The sequence below is a fragment of the Macrosteles quadrilineatus genome, unplaced genomic scaffold, assembly GCF_028750875.1.
Source record: "Macrosteles quadrilineatus isolate MER2022 unplaced genomic scaffold, UCM_ALF_1.0 Scaffold_15__1_contigs__length_3749704, whole genome shotgun sequence".
NCBI classification, from domain to species: Eukaryota; Metazoa; Arthropoda; class Insecta; order Hemiptera; family Cicadellidae; genus Macrosteles; species Macrosteles quadrilineatus.
The window spans coordinates 3,236,595-3,256,024 of record NW_026542608.1 but is presented as its reverse complement, the minus strand read 5'-3'; the positions used below and the strand labels follow the sequence as shown (position 1 = coordinate 3,256,024).

At 33.8% G+C, this 19,430-nt stretch overlaps 1 protein-coding gene across 3 annotated transcripts in view; it reads right to left on the bottom strand.

Annotated features, from left to right (window-relative positions):
* LOC129005059 (galectin-9-like) overlaps positions 1-19,430 on the bottom strand; it is a 55,765-nt gene that overhangs the window by 30,577 nt on the left and 5,758 nt on the right. For 2 of the 3 annotated variants that reach the window (XM_054433839.1, XM_054433841.1), the window contains exons 1-3: positions 13,704-13,739; positions 5,267-5,355; positions 4,875-5,082 (exon numbers count right to left, since the gene is read on the bottom strand). In XM_054433839.1, coding sequence (XP_054289814.1) covers positions 4,875-5,082; positions 5,267-5,355; positions 13,704-13,724 — 318 coding nt within the window. In that variant the 5' untranslated portion in view covers positions 13,725-13,739. Of the gene's footprint in view, positions 1-4,874; positions 5,083-5,266; positions 5,356-13,703; positions 13,740-19,430 lie in introns of those variants that run through there. The other variant, XM_054433840.1, reaches the window with a different exon arrangement.

Sequence of the window (19,430 nt, the reverse complement as noted above, 5' to 3'; positions counted from 1 at the left end):
AAAATCCTCTGAAATTAAGTTTGTTATTTGTTATTAGAGTTAATCAGGAGTCTGGAATATAAACAGGTCCAGCACTAGACCAGGGGAAATTTACTACGAAAAGGGGTACGTTGAGGGGAACACTGATGATTTTCAAATGTGAATCAAAAGATATGGTTACATTCATAAACACGATATATTAATAAAAGGTCTTTCTCAAATTTGAGGAATTTTTTTTATATATCACGGTAGGCTAAGTAAAACATACTAAATGAATTACAAGGGCCACCCAGAAAATAAAAGATGATTCACACTAGGGCTACTTGGGGCAGTGGTATTGCCTCCATCTTAGCATCAGATCTTTCCTATACTCAGTGCGTATTTAGCTACAGGAGATTTTGTATCATATCTATCACTCGTACTTTGTCTGCAGTACATTGTTAAAATTAGCGCTGTCTTTGCAAATCTGGCCAGTTGTGTGTTGTGCTCTATGATAATTTTTTGTTGTCAAAACATGAAAATCAAATATACATTTACTAGAGCTGGCCCCGTGGTCGAAAACTCGACCAAAAGTATGTATTGTGCAAACTTCTCTATTTTAACCCCAAGCTGTAAATAAAACATGTGATTGGAATTTCTTCCATTTTGTTTTGATTTTCTGTTTTTTTTTTGTTTTTTTTTTGTAATTTTGTCACCAACATGGGAAACCATATAAGGCCCATGTTATTTTTTTTAATTCATTTTTTGTGCTTATTTTAGTTTAAAATGGGATTCTGCACATATACAGGAAAATTCTAACAGTATGCGTAGATTTTCCGCTATGTACAGGAGCTGAGTAAAAAGGTTTTCAATAAACATGCTTGCCTATTAATATATAGAATTAGTCCCATGTTAAATCTCCATAAGAAAAGTTGAATTAAGATTTTTGTCCCAATTAACATAAATAACTTCAAAATACAAATAAAACCTGCACGTATAGGACTGATATCCTTTCATTTAACATGACTTGCATGCAAATCGTTCCAATAGAACTCTAGATCTTACTCTCACTAGACTTGAAATTTTACCCCATGTTAAACTGTCAATAAAGATTTTAATTTCCGTTTTTATAATATTTAGTCGAGTAATACCTGAAATCTGAGCAAAATGAGCAAATATACAGACAGTTACGTTTCATTTGGTACCTACCACGTGTAAATTGGTCTAGTAGTATGCTGTCGTAAGCTTAAAAATTAGCCCCATGTTAAACATCCATAAGAAAAGTTTAATTTCCATTTTTGACCCAATTAACATATATCTTAAAAATACAAATAAAACCTGCACATATAGGACCGATAACCTTTCTTTTGGTACAACCCGCGTGTAATTCGGTCCAGTAGTATGGTCAGGCTAGCTGTCTTAAGCTTTGAATGTTGGCCCCATGTTAAATCTCCATAAGAAAAGTTTATTTTTATATTGGTTCCTAGAGGTCGCCCCGTTGTCGAAAACTCTAACAAAAATATGTAATGTACAGACTTCTCTATTTTCACCCCTCACTGTAAATAAAACATGTGATTGGAATTTGTTTAGATTTACTGTTTATATTATGTTGTTATTTTGTCACCAGCATGGCAACCCATAACACCCATGTAAATTTTTTTTAATATCAAATTCATATTTCGTGCTTATTTTTTAGCCTATTTTAATTTATAAAGGGATTCTGCACATCTACAGGTAAATATCTTCCATTTGGTACAAACCGCGTGTAATTCGGTCTTGTGGTATGGTCAGGCTAGCTGTCATAAGTTTTGCAAAAGTTTTTTAGTATATAAGATTGCCAGATATTTGATGTTCACAGCAAAGGAGTGAAAGGGCTGAATGAGATATTAACTCTAAAAGCACCAGAACAAATTTCACAATCAGGACTGCAGTGTTAAACCTATGTTGGCTGTTGAACAGGTTGGGAAAGTCAATGGCGAATTCTGTGAAAATCGCCATTTCACAATTTATTATGACACTAATAGAACATTCTCTCCAAACTTTAAAGAAGTTGGTTGCCTAAAAAAACTTGGTCACCACAAATTTTGTGCCCGGTGGGTTCCAAAGACTTTAACAGATGATGATGATGATGATGATATTTTAAGTGTGTATTTTAACCCAAATGTGAGTGAGGTATGTATGAGTGTAGGATGGAATGTGATGTCTTGTGTAGCTTTGTTACTGACTAAGACCAGCTGTTTCATTAGTCAGGACCATTTATTATGAGATGGGTCTTTTATTGGAGAGATGAGATGGGTCTCTTTATTGGGATGATCAAGGACAGCTGGGTCCAGTTTGGAACCATCAAAAAGCTGCACACCTTACTTTGGATCGAACAAAAAATAGAGACTTGCTGCAGCACTGACATTCTAGGAAGGCTACACCGATCAAGCAAATCAAAGTTTTAAGCAATTTTTTAAGTTTTTTTTAAAGCCATTTTTCAATGCACAAATAAAATGATTATTCGTCACACAGAAATTACATAATTGTGATACATCACCAGTAAACATATGACAAGTCAGTTTTTTTTACAACTAATTACATTATCCTACTAATAAGTGAGAGAGTTTGGATGTATGGATGTATGGATGGATGGATGGATGTTTGTATGTATGTTTGTGACAATACTAAACCGACAGGGTTTAAATGTGGTATGATGATAGCTCACATTCCCGATTATTATTATTATTATTTTATGGCCAGCATTGGACCACTTAAGTCAATATAATGGTCAGGTTCTTTTTAAATTCTATCTCTTCTTCTTGTCCGCCCAATACTTCTTCATTCTTTCCGACCGTTGTTTTTTTTCTTCTTCCGAAACCCCTCTTCCTTGCATAGGCGTAATTTGGGGGTGACAGAATTGTGGAGCCCGGTATTTTGCCACCCCAGAATTTTGAAGTAAATGTCTCAATAATTTACATATAACTTACTTAAAACTGGAAAATACACGTCTATCAATAGGGAACCTTTCAACTTTATCAATTCTCCATTAATTTTGCTTAGTTTAGCACAGAAAGATAGCATGTATTTAAAAACTTAAAATCATAAACTTAAAATGAAATATTGGTGTAGTAGAATTTACAAAATGAAATAAGGAACATTAAATGCGTGAAAAGCGAGAATGAGCAATGTAGGCTGCTTCTCGTCTGCCGTCTGGAAACGGCAACTCTGTAATACACAGTTGGCGAGGGAGATTTGGCAACAGGGCACACTGTTGTAGTATATTGTCCAAACGGGCTGGGCACACATAAATTAAAATAGGGCACACTTTTGAGTTGTGTGTGAACGATAATTACCTCACTTGCGGACCTTGTGGTTTAGTTAATAACTCAATTCATTAAAAATTATTGTTTTAGGCCAAGTTGTTAGCAATAAAATTTTTGTAAAAATAGCTTGAAAAAGCTTAAAAAACAAAGGATTGTTTGCTCCTATTGGCAGGATGATATTTTTGTCTTTGAGTACTGCAAGCGCCTCTGACTTATTTTGCAAATCTTCTAATGATATTTTCAACCTTCTCATGCCCTCCTTAACCTCTGTAATCCACCTAAAGTCACTCTTGATATTCCACAACTTGTCAATTATTTTCTTGCTTAGGCCTATTCTATTTTCCGGTGTCCTTAAAAGATGCCTAATGAATTAAATTCTTTTATTTTTAATTATACTTGTCAATGGCTCTATTTCCTTATATACAGTTTTATTTGAGGCCATAGTCCCCAAACTCCATCTGTTTGCTATTTTTTGTTTATACATGTTCTGATGATTCTTCTTTCTATTTTCAGTATTTTATCTATTGCTACAGTGTTGGTTGTTTTAAATATAGTTTCACTTGCATATGTTATTTGTGGAAATATGACTGCTTTGTAGTGTTTCAATTTTGTTGCTATTGATAGGCATTTTTTGTTGTATGTGTTTTTATTAATATGTTGCATTTTAATCAATTTATTAATTCTATTTTGCCATGATGGATTTTCTTTAAAATTGTATGTTATAAGTAGAAACTTACCCTTCACCTAAGTATTTGAAATTTTCTACAATTTTGATGCAATGTTCTCCAATTTTGATTTTGTTAGCCAATGGTGGTTTTGTTAACATTATTTGAGTTTTCTCAAAAGAAATTTTTAGACCTATGCTTTGGGCTATTTCCTGAAGTGATTTTATTTGTTGCTTGGTTTCTTGGATGTTATTAGCTAGAAGAGCCAGATCGTCAGCAAATCCTAAACAGTTTAACTTTATGTCATCTTTTTTTGTTCGACCAGTAATATTTTTTGGGTTTGTTTTAAGTTTTAAGCCATTCCTGAGTATTTCCAGTACTTTTTAAAAACTAACAAAAGTAACAAATATGATAGAAGTTAGCTGAAAAACTAATGAATATCGCTAATCGTTAGAACTTCTATTCGTTATTCCCAAGTATGGTTTTTGAGCAGTTGAGATGAAGACCATTCTGTTCAATCGACCTTCACCTTTATTCCTTTCCAATAAAAATCCCAAATCTGGCGATTACATTCATTGTTATGTGAATTTCCTCAAAGAAAAATCTGATCACTGAGCCCAACTCACAACTGGCGGTCAAATGCTCTGGCAGCAGGGCAGCACTCATTTTAACACTCCATTGCAGATAAAGTACGAGAAGTATGATGCTTACGTTACCAAGATGCGCACTGAGTGTAGGAATGCTCTGATGGTGCTTTATACTTTGACTTTATACTTTCTTTACATTGAAACGGCGACCATACAAAGTAGGTATTTTAAGCCAAGTATGAATGGATCATAGTTACTTCCACCACTTACCCATGATATAGATTTTTGACAAGCTAATGAAAGAAAGTATGTGTCATATTGCTACTACGGTTTTTTTTTACTACGACTGTTAGGCCTACCTTGTAACAACGAGTTTCACACAGAACCAGGATGTCAAAGGGTTGTCCCCTCATAAATGGAAAATGGCCATAGGATTCCTCGGGACCCCAGTTCATGTGAAGAATGTTGTTTCTAATGACACAGCTTCTGTTGAAGTCAGGACTCAAGTGAAGGGCTACATCATCTCTCGGGTTGACATTTGGGCCACATTGAAGGTTTATCGCAAACCTACGTAAATGAAAAGGTCTTTTAGTAGGCCTACTTAGGTTAAAAAAAGGCCACCAAAATAAGTAAATTTGCAAAACTGCTTTAATATTTCTGAATACACAATTGCTATATAGGCCTATAGCAACTTGTCTAATCAATTTTGATCCCGAATTCAGCTTTTGTAGTTAATTGTATCTGGCCTTACCTCTGGGCAGTTGGATGAACTGTGCCTTGTAGACGAATTGTATGCCCTGGAACTAAGCAGCTGCCAATATAACCAAGATATGGGACAGCCTGAAATAACACATACCAATAAATCAATAATTAATTAATGAATTTTTATGAAACAGTTAAATTAAAATCAAATACTGTATATCAAATTTAACCAATTTATTTCCTATTTTTATCATCAAATTTTTTTTAAATAGCCTATTTATGTTACAAATTAAACAAGCACATGTACAGTTTCTAAACCACTGAAAGTGCTTGAATTTAAGTTAATTGTACCTAACAAGTTGATGTACGTAGTTGTCACTATGAGGCTGGTTTTAGCACAGTGTCCTGCTTTGGGAAACAGATGCTAGGGTAACACATATTTTACTTCTGTGGTGGGTGGGGGGGGGGGGGGTAAGTAAAGAGCTCAAACAGTGTTGAGGATGTGCTCAAGCGTGGGATGACAGATGAGCAGCACAAACACACCCTTTTGACTCAATGTATTTAGAGGAATCAAGGGACAGTCTTGAATGCCATGTCTCAATTACTGTAGCTGACACAGTACTTTGGGAATGCCGAATTCCCCCATCGACACAAATTTATGAACATTACAAATGCTCCAACCCAAGTCAACAAAACTAGGAATGCCTGACGTCTGTTGCACAATACAATGAAGATGCCCTGCAATTATGTTTGCTGTTAATCGTACGGCCAAAGAGCCTGGGCGGATTAAATTTCTACATAAAATCAACTACATAATATCTGTGCATAAAACCAGCCGTCAGTAAGTTAACCCGTACAAACTAAGCCTTTGTATTGAATGAAACCCTCTACCTAGTAAGGATTTGTCAGTCATCACCATCGAAGTATATAAAACAACTGGAACACCGGGTAGATAGGAGATGTGGGATGGAAAGTGCGCCATTTCGGCAACCTTCCCGCACCGCTATGTGGGACCCAACGCAGATATGTCAGTTCCTCAAGCACGCGGTTGTTAATACGCTCCTGGCCGTGCATACGATAGGTTGACTGCAATTAAAGTTATATATTCGGAATCTGCATTAACTGCAGAATCTGACAGTATAAATATAATCTTATTTAAATCGTAATTAGAATTTTAACTACTAAAAATGTTAAACAACACACCTTGACATGAAAAAGTTACTAAGCGAGGATTTTATTTTTATTTTTGTAGCTAATGACAAAATTGTAGCTAGGCTAATGAGATGATCTTCTTCAGCATATAACCAAGCAATTTCAAATAAAATTTTCCTAGTCATGTGCAATTGAGTAATAAGTAACGCAAAGAGGTTGTTTATCAATCGCGCCGCAGGCCGTTCTCCCAGGTTCCGCTGATCTTTTCATTTAAAGTACTCCCAGAAACGTTTTGAGTACAACCAATAGTTATAATACATTTTTATTACAGGTAAAACATAACTAAATACTGTATTATCACCGTCTAGGTAAACTATTTACATACAATGTTACCGTAAATTAAAATATAAAATGTTAGACTATATATACAGGGACAGGGACTAGTAATCCCCCTTTGTTTGGTTGTAACAAGGGATAGTTTACTCTGCTTTGTTAGGTAATTAATGAGAAATTTCAAATACAGTAGACCCCCTCTTAACCGACCCTAATGGGACCGGACCTAGGTCGGATAACTCAAAAGGTCGGATAAAACGGACAATCCCTAAAATAATAACATAATGAAGTGCTATTCATTTGGAATTATATAATCATTATTTTGAAATCATAACTGCATTATTTATCAAATAAACTACTCTTATCTCCTTTTTCCTATTGATAGAAAAGTCACAAATAAACACAAAACACGGTTAAGTCAAATAGGCCTACTTTCAGTGGAATATATTATAATACCTGGCAAGAGTCAATGAAATTCATATTTTAATAACTTTGGTACTGTAATTTATTAATTGATGCTTCACAAATCCTTCATAATACGGTACAGAACCTTTTGTCAAAATTGAAGATACAAGCAACCATTTTGTTACAAGACAGGACGTTTATTTATAGCCTCTCATTGGAGGCTCGAGGCACAAAAACTATCTTGACCTTGGAGTTGTTAACCCCCCTTCCTGCCCTCCCTACAAGTTGCGTTGTTTGTTTACTCCAGCGATAAGATAATCAGTTCTCAAAATCGTAACACACTTTATGATGTTATAAATTTGCCGCACAGATAACAAAAAGATCAGATGCGCTTGAGCTATGAACAATGATGACAAACTGACAATAGGCTGTGCTATATTTTTTGTGATCAACACAAAATAACTTATTCTTAGTCATATCCTGTGGAGATAAGCGTATGGTTCGCCCAGCGTGGGAGCGGAAATGCCGAGATTCCTAGAAAGCGGCGGTTAAAACGAGCTGCTCTCAAAGCAAGGTCGGTTAAAACAAACTGTATTATTTTACGATCGAAGGCGGATAATCCGATTATCGGTTAATACGAGGTCGGTTAATACGGTCTACTGTATTAATGTTCAGAGCAAGTAATTGATAAGGTCATAAATACTAAACCTAGGAAGTATTTAACGTAAAGACAATAACAAAAATTGAATAATAAATTTACAAATCAAATTGTTAGTCGTGTTCCTTTGGCAATATGAGTATTTGTATTATGTTGCAAAGACACGATTATTAGTAAAAAGGTATTTTGAGTGCTATTGTTATTCTGTATATGTTTTAAAATTCATATAAGAGGAAAGGGTTTGGTTAATAATACTAAACAGTACTTCTAGGAATAGGTTTTACTGCCCACAATCGTGCTTAAATATAGTACAAAGGTTGCATTACATGTTGTGAAACAAAACCAATTTCTTCAACCCCTGCCTTACACCTAACTTATTTTTGTTACATTCATTCATAATGTTCCTAGCATTGGAAAAAACAAACGGTTTGTAAAACAGTGTCCCTAACAGTTTCATTCATGGGCGGCAGCCCGGTACCGGTATTGATATTTATCTTCTGCAAATAAATGAAATATATGATCACATCCATAGAATAGTTGTATTCTTTGACTTATATCAACTATTAAAAACTTAACCTTTAGGTTAAAATTTATTTAGCTTTCCAATGATCGAATAGCAAAAACATAAAGAGTTGGACTCATTTATATATTAGTTATTAACATTAATCAATAGAAATATATGGAGAATATGCCACGTGGAGTATGAAAAATACTACTGTCGCGCCGCGACTATCGCGGTGCATAAACGTGCCGATTTGATCCAATAGAACTTGAACCGCGCGCGACACATTTTTTGAAGCTGCGATTCTAAAACCTGTCGCGGGTATTTAGAGATAGCAGATTCACTCACGCGACAGTTTGTCGCTGTCGCGGTGCATAATTGCTCACATTTAACTCAATAGAACTTGAGTCGCGCCGTGACACACGACACGCGACTGTCGCAGTGCATAAAACCAGCCTAAGTTACAACTGAAGTTCCCGGTTAGGTCAAAACACAGTTTGTTGATGTTCAATTAGCTGAATGTTACACTAAAATTAATTGTACAGCCGTATTGTGTTTAACTTAGAAACAATAAATGGATTACGAAATATCAGATGATTTTTTAAAGTCTGATGAAGTAGTTTTCCCAGTGTGATAAAAGTAGCCTATAGTTTACTGCTAAATTTAAAAGTGACCTATTTGTGGCGAGATAAAGTTTAAAGAGCATGGGAAACACATTGAGAAATACACTATAACTGTACTAAAAAATACAATTATATCCATTAAAAATATATATTCCACTTCGAGTTAAAAACGAGACCACAGACAATATAATACTTTAATGCAGACGATCAACTGGGTCTGCGCTAGGCGCTGTTTCATGATGCGGCTGTATTGCCGCGCCACTGTAGCGGAAGACACGAAGCGTTTCCTCCTCAGCTGGCGCTGTGGGATTCTATTTGAATTTGAATGAACGCGCTTTGAATGAGATATTTCTCGAAAACTATTTAAGATATGTTTATGAAACTTGGTAGGTATACAGTTTTAATACGTTATAATGTATTTAAGAAAAAATAATCATTGAAAAATATGTTTCTGTTTCAAAATACGGGTATTTTAAACTTTGTATCTTTAATTACAAAAAAACCTGCTGATTTTATGAAAAAAAGTCATGGACACTTTTATTTAGCATTTAAAATACCCTATCCAACGCCACTAAGTTTTAAACGATCCCATTACAAACAGCTGAGAAATGAGGATATTTAGTTGAACAGGCTAGGTACCGGTTTCATAATAAACACCGCACTGGCACTACAAGACTACAAGTTAGAAGATGTAACTTGTAATTTCCATTATATTTGCAATTTTGAGGTGTGGAAAAGTGTCAACAAGTATGGACTTTGAAAATTTTCGTGGCAACTGTTATTTGTACCCATATAAAATAATGTTAAAATTTTTTTGACTTTTTGATTTTTTTATGTTGTAATATTGTTCAAAATCAAAAGTTGACACCCACGTAGTATGCCAGAATTTCAACCGTTTTGCCGTATCTCAAGCCGTTTTCGAGATATAAGAGTTTTTAAACAGTTTTATAGACTTAGCAAATTTCGAGGTGTGGAAGTGTTAGCAAGTCTGGACTTTGAAAGTTTTCGTGGTAACTGTTATTTGTACCCATATAAAATAATGTTAAATTTTTTTTTTACTTTTTGATTTTTTTATGTTGTAATATTGTTCATAATCAAAAGTTGACACCCACGTAGTATACCAGAATTTCAACCGTTTTGCCGTATCTCAAGCCGTTTTCGAGATATAAGTGTTTTTAAACAGTTGTATGGCATTAAACTGAATCGTCAAAATAAAACAAGCATTTTTCATTAAGTTGGAAAAAGTAATGCTTGGTGAAAAAAGTAATCTATATATTAATTTGAAACTGTTTTTCTTTGTCACAGCTATTTTGAAAGAACGGCTGGGCGTAGAAACTCGGTACAGGTGTCTAAAGAAAGGTCTTGGTCTGTAGATGAGCCATCAAAAGAGAAACATGGTGAATTCCCTTGGGGCCCTGCCCCAGTGGCCTTTGAATTCCCATCCCATGTTATTCTTATGGAGGAAAACGGCGTTTTTGTCACAGCTAATTTAAGAGAACGGCTGGGCGTAGAAACTTGGTAGGGGTCTCTAAAGAAAGGTCTTGGTCTGTAGATGAGCCATCAAAAGAGGAACGAGGTCAATTCCCTTGGGGCTCTGCCCCAGAAGCTTTTAAAGTTGCCTCCATATTTGTTTACATTACGACCATATGCATAATTCTACACTACTTTTTAATGAAACAGCTGTTAATACTTAAATTGTGATTTATTGAATTTGTCAAAATGAAGTACAGTATTTGCATTCGGTTTTTCTGATTTTAAAATGGATTTTCTTCTGCATCGTGTCATGTTTTGCAATATAATGTTCTATTACCAAATCAGTGGAAAATGCTATTATCACAGTAACTCTTTTCTTTTGGAGTTAACTTATATCTATTGTATGGGTTGGTTTCTGCCTTTTTTACCACTTCTTGGAGATTGTACGTAGGTGATATTCGTTGGCATATTGCATCTGTAGACGAAACTTGGGTTGGTGTATAGAGTGGAAAAGAGTGAGAAATCCTGGACAATTTGATATAGGCTAAAAATAAAACTTAATGAACACTGTTCTACATATCTTGAGCCATCATTGAAATAACCGATTTGTAAACAATGGAAACATAGAAAAAGTCATAGAACACAACCAAGTAGAAGAAATAGAAATAATGTTTTTTTTTCATTTATAATCGTTATCATAGACAACCTAATGCGACTATGAGAGGGAAAAATTTGTAGAAAACACTAAAAAAACAAGATCAGCTTTTTGAAAAAGATAAGATATTTACAAAATATTTTGATTATATCTAACTGTTGTGTAGATTGTGAGTATTTCCATAATCTTTGAGTCACCTGTAATGCAATTGCTCGAATTCGAGCAACAGGTACACTAGTGCCATATAATTATGTTATGACTTGTTATGACTATGATTGTTGTAGCACAAGTTTCCTTAAATTGCAACTAAAATATTAACAGCGATTGAATTATCCAGTTGATCTTAATGTAAACAAATACGTTCTTCATAAGAATAACATGGGAGCTTTAAAAGCCACTGGGGCAGAGCCCAAGGGAATTTTTCAGTAAGGTCAGTTTGCAAATCTCCACACCTAGGAGAACATTTTGGTATGCAATATGTGGGGTTAAATCTTAAAACAAAAAAGCATTATTGTTCACAAAGTTTCATGTAGCGTATCTATACTTCTATATCTATACTATTATATAAAAATCTAATGGTCTCTGTCTGTAATGTTACTAATAGGTGCAAGAACTACTGAACCAACTGGGCTTAAATTTTACAAAAATATAGCTACCATACCAAGGACCATTATACGACTATTCATATTTCGATACTGACAATAGGCCCCTTTGGCTTTAAAAGTTCTGAGGTGAGGATTTTAAAAGTAAATATTGATTGGTCTTCATGGCTGCAATGAGAATACTCACAATGTTTACATTTGCTTTGACATTTCAATGTAAACAAGAAGAACTGCCAAATTGCATATTTCACAATTTAAGACAGCTGATCCAATTAAATTAAATATAATAATTCACACAATAATGTGGTTAGTTTATCTATATATTAATACGCAAGCAGTTTTCTTTTCACAGTCATAACTCGATAACGGCTTGGCGGACATTTGCACGTAGATGTGCAAATACGTCTCAGGATATTAAGAAAGGGCATCACTTAAGTACAGTTAAGGGCTAAAGTTTGGGAACGGTGGCGCTATCTGTTGACATTAGATCAAACCATCAAACTCAATTCCCTTTGTTTACAACTAAACATATGGACGTAGTTTGAGATAGTTTTTAAGTTTAACCACAGACTGCAGGACTTATTACTTCCAGAGCAAAGCCGGAATTTTATATTTTTATTCAAACATCTGTTAACTAAGTCTGGTTCATAAATATAAAGAGTTTCCTAGCAAGACCTGACAACAAATTGTTTGTAAAAGTTTAATTTATCTACCTTACATCGTATTTTACTGAATTATCATGTAGGCTAGTTTTGGTTACAGTTCGGTGTGATTAAGTGAATGTTTGAAAGTGATTATTCACAGGGCAGTTACCCGTTACAGTACCATATTATCATGTAATTTACGTTGTTCAAAGGTTTATTGCGGACAGTAAAAACTTAACTAACACATTACAACTAACAATACACAAACACCCAACCTAATAATAATGGTTGTAATGTGTTAGTTAAGTTTTTTCACCTGACGACGGGATCAGATTCCAGATCCCAAAACGATGTGTATTGTTTTTTTACAATCGTGATGGAAAATGTCCGCAATAAACCTTTGAACAACATTAACTCACCATCACCAACAATGAACTTCAAACAAAGAATGTTATTTACAATATGTATCAAAATTCCTTTGTAGTGTTTTCTGTTGATTGGTTAACTTTTGTATTTTATCTAAATTTAAAACTAAATGCCACCAGTAAGACTAAGAACTGTGAGTGGCTGGAGGGAACACAAACGTGACCGCTTGCACCAACCTCCCAATTTGACGGATACAGAGTGGCAGTACCGCCGTGGTGATTCATCCAATCTCGGACAAATGAACGTTAACCCATTGGCGCCGACTTACGAGCGTTACTCGTACGGCCGCTGCAGGCCCGGCGGCCGACTTACGAGAGCCGCTCGTGTCACCGCTAGGCAGCGCCATTTGTTATTTTGTTATTATTATTTTTTGCCCTTTTTGTTTCTTCTTACTATTATAATGCTTATAAATATCTTGCTTCTTGATTTGCGTATTTACTCATATACTTTAGCGAATAACAAACAATTTTGTGTTGCCATGGAAACTACATATCACTAAAAATCAGCTGCGATAAGGTAAACAAACAATTTAAAAAAAATGTTATTACTTATAAAAGGACACACCTTTTTATTTTTCTACGTAGGGAATCGATTGACCTTTATAATAGTAGTGTTATTTGGTGTCTGGATTAATCTTGGAATTTGTATATCAAGTTTACTTTCAAAATATTGTTTTTAAAATTTTTATTTTTATACTCTTTATATACATATATTTTTTGGTTTAGAACTTTGACTATCCAATTACCACTTTTCTGTAGACAATTTTACCGTTCAAGGGGTGAAAGAATTATTAATTTATTACCTAAGAAGGTTTTCTTTCTATAGCAGTTAGAGTAAAAGTCTACAAATTCGGTAAAATTAATTGCCGACAGAGGGTGATGCAGGTAGCGCATTAATTCCTTCCCCAATGGGTTAAATTTTTACATTGTGGTGGCTTAGTTTTAAGCAAGAAAAGACTGGCTGAGACAGTTAAATTTTTACTCTTTGTTGTCTTAAATGAAAGGTTTGTTTACCTCATTTGCGGAATTCGCCATACTTTCAGGAAGTTATTGGAAACTCCCAATCTGAAAACAGGGCTGTGAGGCTTGGATCCAGAAATTATCAGGATAAAATTTGTCAATTCAATTCCTCCTTTGCCACGGTCAGCACTAAATTGGACGTCATTTTTGTGTGCTAAAATCTGTTGTATATGTGCAACTGTATTTAATTATCAAATGGTAATACAAATTACTCTTATTTTATCTTAACATAGCTTTCAGTTCACATTTACTCATGTAAGACATTTATAATTAATAATTATATGTATATAAACACATTAATAATAAATTTATCAAATAAAATTTGATAAATTTATTATTTGTGTTTTGCCACACCACTGATTAAACCAAGGAAAATATCATAAAACTATGCAGTACACAGTGTTCTTTTGTTTCTAAAATCAATGAAATATCTGTTACTATGTTTACTTAATGGTAAGAGTGAAAATGTAAAGGAAATGGATGATGGAACTGATTAAAAAGAACTGGTTTGTATATTAAGTTGTTTGTTGATATTTTTGTAGAGTAGAATAATAATTTTGGGGTAGGGGTGGTTCCCAAGGTCGACCGTCGGCCGGTCGGGTGAATTAAAAATAGAATACGGCTGCTGCGTGTACAGAGCAACACCGCGAACAGCAACATTGCAATATTAAGATAATCAAGACATTGCAATATATTAAGATAATTAAGTTGGGACAGAGCTTTTAACTCCACAGTGGAGTTGGTTGTTTAGGCTATTATTACTGAATTTAATTCAATACTATATTGATATTTAATTTGGAAAATATCGCAAATTATAAAGTGATTGGTATCAAATAATATTAATTTTGTTCGATAAAGGCATACAACGTAATATTCAACATTCAGTTACACACACGAATAATAGAACTAGTATTCGTGGTTATGCATAACTTTCCAAAATACGTTATGTGCACCTAACTTTTTTAAATTTGTTGCATTACTTTTGCCGCGGCGCCCCCTGACCGCGGAGCCCAGGGCGGTCGCCCTGGTCGCCCCACCCACGCGACGGCCCTGGAAACATATACTGTGTTTGCTATAATTTTTTTTTTTTTTAATGCTTTGATAATCATATTAGTTTTGTCTGCTGTCTTTAATGCTAAATTATTTGTTGAAAATTTGTTATTGTATAGATATATATAGTTTCTTTAATATTTCAAAAGACTGTATTGATAAGGCACAACAATATTTCTAAAGTTTAAAACAGCTGACTTAGTAATGATTTATTGTGAGTGAAGAAAATGAAGATGGAAGGATTTTTTGTGATTTAATATGAAGAAGAGTGAAATTTAAAAATGTTCATTTCAATTTAATAATTAGTGTTTTTGCAACTTTAAAATTAAAATTTAAAATGTCAATAATAAATAAAAAGATTTGTAACTAAGGGAGATGAAGGTAAATCATGTATGTGAAAGTTTTATTCGAAGATTTGGTCAGTTTTTCTCATATCAGCCTACACAAGATTTAAAATTAACCAAAACCAAAATGGTGGTATCCACTACTTACCAGATTTAAAAGTCATAACGTAAACATTTCTATTAAGGCCATACAAGTTTAATTTTGTTTCTAAAAGCGTTGGCGGATGTGTAACTATTATATGCAACAGATGTTAAGATTAAAATGTTTCTATTTTGTGTCCTCTTCCCGTTGCAAAGCACGGGTACAACAGCTAGTTAATAATATAGAAGATAGATAGATAATACGACAACATGCATAATAGCCTAGTAAAAGTGTTGATTTGAGAATACTGTACCTATTTATTTAAAACTGCTGCTCTTGACTTTTCCACGAAACGCTGAGAAATAAGGACATTAATGCGTAACCAACAGACATACACACACACAAATACAGAATAGAATTAGGGGATTTTCTACGCTTTAACCAACCAAAGCAAAGTACTTACAAAATAATTATTTGAAATGTTTGATAGTGTCGTCCAATTTTGAGATAATCGTATTTATGCCTACTTATCGTGAAGTGAAAATGCCATAGGGAATGACATTTGCTTTGCTTAGAGTCCGAAAATGACTCGAAACGGTGTTGAAATTACGGCATAAATTATGAAACGAAGTACTAAAGACAAATTAGATTGGTAATAATGTACAATAGTTATTCACTTCAAATATTTATCATTGCCATTTTTACTAATAGTATTTATTGTTTTCACGAAAATGAAAAAAATGTACTATACGTTAACAACGTAAAGCTTTAAAAATTCATGATGGTTTGATAAAAAAATTTTTGCTTAATGTTTTATCTTTTACATAGTAAAAAACTTACATTTTGGAGTCCAGACAGAATGGACACGATGACAGAAAAACAGACAGACAGACAGAAATTTAGAAGACTCGTTTCGGCTTTCTTAGGCTATCAAACGTAAAAATAACCAAAAACTGCATGATTCTACGCAATGTACAAACAAAACTGTAATTTATTTATATAGATTATCAAAAATTTAAATCTATATATTTAATACACAATTGTAACACTGTTTTCTCAGTTATTACTGGACCGATCTACAAGATGCATGTCTCAAATTAAAGGATGTAATGCATAGATTTGCCGAACTTACGTAGAATTTACGTTTTTTCTAAGGGCTAAGCACTACATCCCTTCAAAGGTCGAGTCAATACAATTCTTATTGAAGATTATATTACACAGTTTATAAATGATTTGTCAGCTGTTTAATGTTTGCCAGACATTTGTTATTATTTTTATAACCTCACTTTCGGTATGTAATTATTAATCTAGAAGTTCCTGTTAAAAACAGACACGATGTCGATCAAGGAAAAGTGTATTTGTTAACTTATTATACCAAAATGTGTTATTTAAACAATATTTGTAGCCTATGTTTTGGTGTAAATTTTGTATTTTCGTATACTGTATTAGTTTTCCTGCGAACTGATTTGAAGGAAAGTGCTAATTGGTTTTAGGTTTGAGTATGGAAAGTGAAATAATACCCAAAGTAGGGGACGAAAACTGTTTATTCCGATCAATATAATTTATTCCCTACGGCCACCAGAACAATCATAGTGAAATCCGCTTGCAGGTTGTGTAGAAAATTGCTAATGTGTGGGAAACATACAAACATTTTATCATAGGTGATCAATATAACTCAAGGTAAGTGTTTGGCGTTAAGCAGTACCAAACTTTACCTTCTGGAGATGGCGATTACGAATACGTGTAACTACAATATAAATTTGTATTTTAGAAATATGTGTTACTTTTCATGCAAAATGATCCAAATGAAAGTGGTAATTGAGTTTCAGTTAGGGTATGGATGGAACGTGAAATAATACCGAAAGTAGAGGACGGAAACTGTTTGTTCCGATCAAAATCATTTATCCCACCAGAACAATCCTGGGGAAATCCACTTGCAAGTTGTGCAGATAATTGTTAATGAGTGGGAAACATACAAACATTTTATCGTAGGTGATGATGAATCTTAAGATTAGTGTTTGGCGTTCAGTAGTACCAATCTTTACCTTCTCGAGATGGCGAGTATTCTGGATATGTAGAACTAAATTTATCAGTGAATTATACCCTAACTATTTTTTCCAGTAGGCACACAGGGAAGTTGCTTGAGAAACTGTGACTTACGATTTCGGTTCTGGCGAAAAAAGTGTGTGATTTGATGTTTAAAGGCAAATTTGACTCGGGTCATTACAGTGATATACATTTGATCATTTTATCATAATCCTCAGGGTGTGAAAAGTACAAAAGAAAAAGAAAAGGTGGAAACTGTGCGTAAAGAGACAACCAGAACGAAAAAAAAACGTGGAGAACCATGGAATTAAAAAGTAAATAACAGTGATGGTGTTAAATGTGCTCTGGAAGTTCGTAAAAAAACGCCAACTCTTTTGAATTAGATTGGATTTGTTGCTACTGCAAATCTATGAATTTAGAGTCAGAACAGACTAACAGGGACACGACACAAGTATTTTCTCCTTATATTGTCACAAGGGGAAGGTAGCCTAAAATTAGCTCCTTATCGACATTCTGAGTTCATTGAAAATCTTATCAACATGGACTACATAGGCTATTAATAAAGTAGGAAAAGAAACAAAAAAAAACTATTTAAATAATATAAGATCTTACAACTCTGCATTTGCAATGGTGAGTTTATAAGTCTCACTTAGAATAATCATCATTCTGGTAGTCTATATAATTTTAAGATCCAGGGCTCCGTTTACCATCGGATTCGTTAATACCCTCTAACATTGAACCAAAGTATGCCCAACTTTATATTATAGCCTATACGACGTATACGTGTAGCTGTTACTCGCAGAATGGGTCAAAGATCCGTGAAATGCAGCCAACTGCTGATGCGTGATTTAAATTACTATCTTTATTCCGCACAACGAATGTAATGAACAAGAAAACAACGAATGTAGGAATATGCATTAACAAATTATCTCCATAGCATAAGTAGCTTGTTAGGTTATCAGCATTGTGCAGTTCATACACCATTTATTTTTCAAATGTAACTCGAATTAATTTAAAACATTCATTTGGTTAAACTATTGGTTTGATTAACATAAATAGTTTATACAGGCCCAACTATCCGTTCTACTTCATATAAAAAAGCAGTCCCTAAATAAAATACAAAGATAAACAGTATTTGTTAATTATTATGTCTTTTATTTTATCTATTTTTTTTTAATTTCTAATATTATTATTTCCTGATAGCGGAAATCTCTCACGCACGGGTAGTAGCCTATGTGAGAGGCTTTTTATATTTAATGACTATGTTAGTATATTATTTTATTTATTTATATCATTGCATAACTATGAAATTTTTACTGGCAAAGTATTGTAACGATGTATTTACTTACTGAAATAAACATGATTTTGATTTGATTTTATTTGATTTGACAATATTCCCGTGGCGGAGCACGGGCGGCTAACTAGTCTATTATGTATTTAATACACAGTTGTAACACTGTTTTCTCAGTAATTACTGGACCGATCTACAAGATTTATGTCTCAAATTAAAGGGGATAGTGTGTAGATTTGCCGAACTTCCTTAGAATTTACGTTTTTTCTAAGGGCTACGACCTACAGCCCTTTAAAGGTCAAGTCAATACAATTCTTATCAAAGAATATAATACACAGTTTATAAATTATTCGTCAGCTGTTTAATGTTTGTCAGACATTTGTTATTATTTTTATAACCAAACATTCAGTATGCAATTATTAAACTTGGAGTTTCTGTTTGTAAACACACGATTTTCATCAAGGAAAGTGTATTTGTTAACTTATTTTTGAAATGTTTTAGTTTTCCTGCAAAGTGATCTGAAGGAAAGTGGTAATTGAGTTTAAGTTTGAGTATGGAATGTGAAATAATACCCATAGTAGGGGATGGAAACTTATTGTTTTGATCAATATAATTTATTCTCTATAGCCACCAGAACAATCATAGGGAAATCCGCTTGCAAGTTGTACAGATAATTGCTAATGATTGGTAAACATACAAACATTTTAAATCGTAAGTGATTAATCTTACTCAAGATCAGTGTTCGACGTCCAAATTTTACCTTCTCGAGATGGCGAGTACGCTTTGATATTTGGAACTACAATTTATCAGTGAACTATACCCTAACTATATTTTTTCGAGTAGGCCTACACAGGGAAGTTGCTTGAGAAACTGTGACTTACGATTTCGGTTCTGGCGAAGAAGTATCT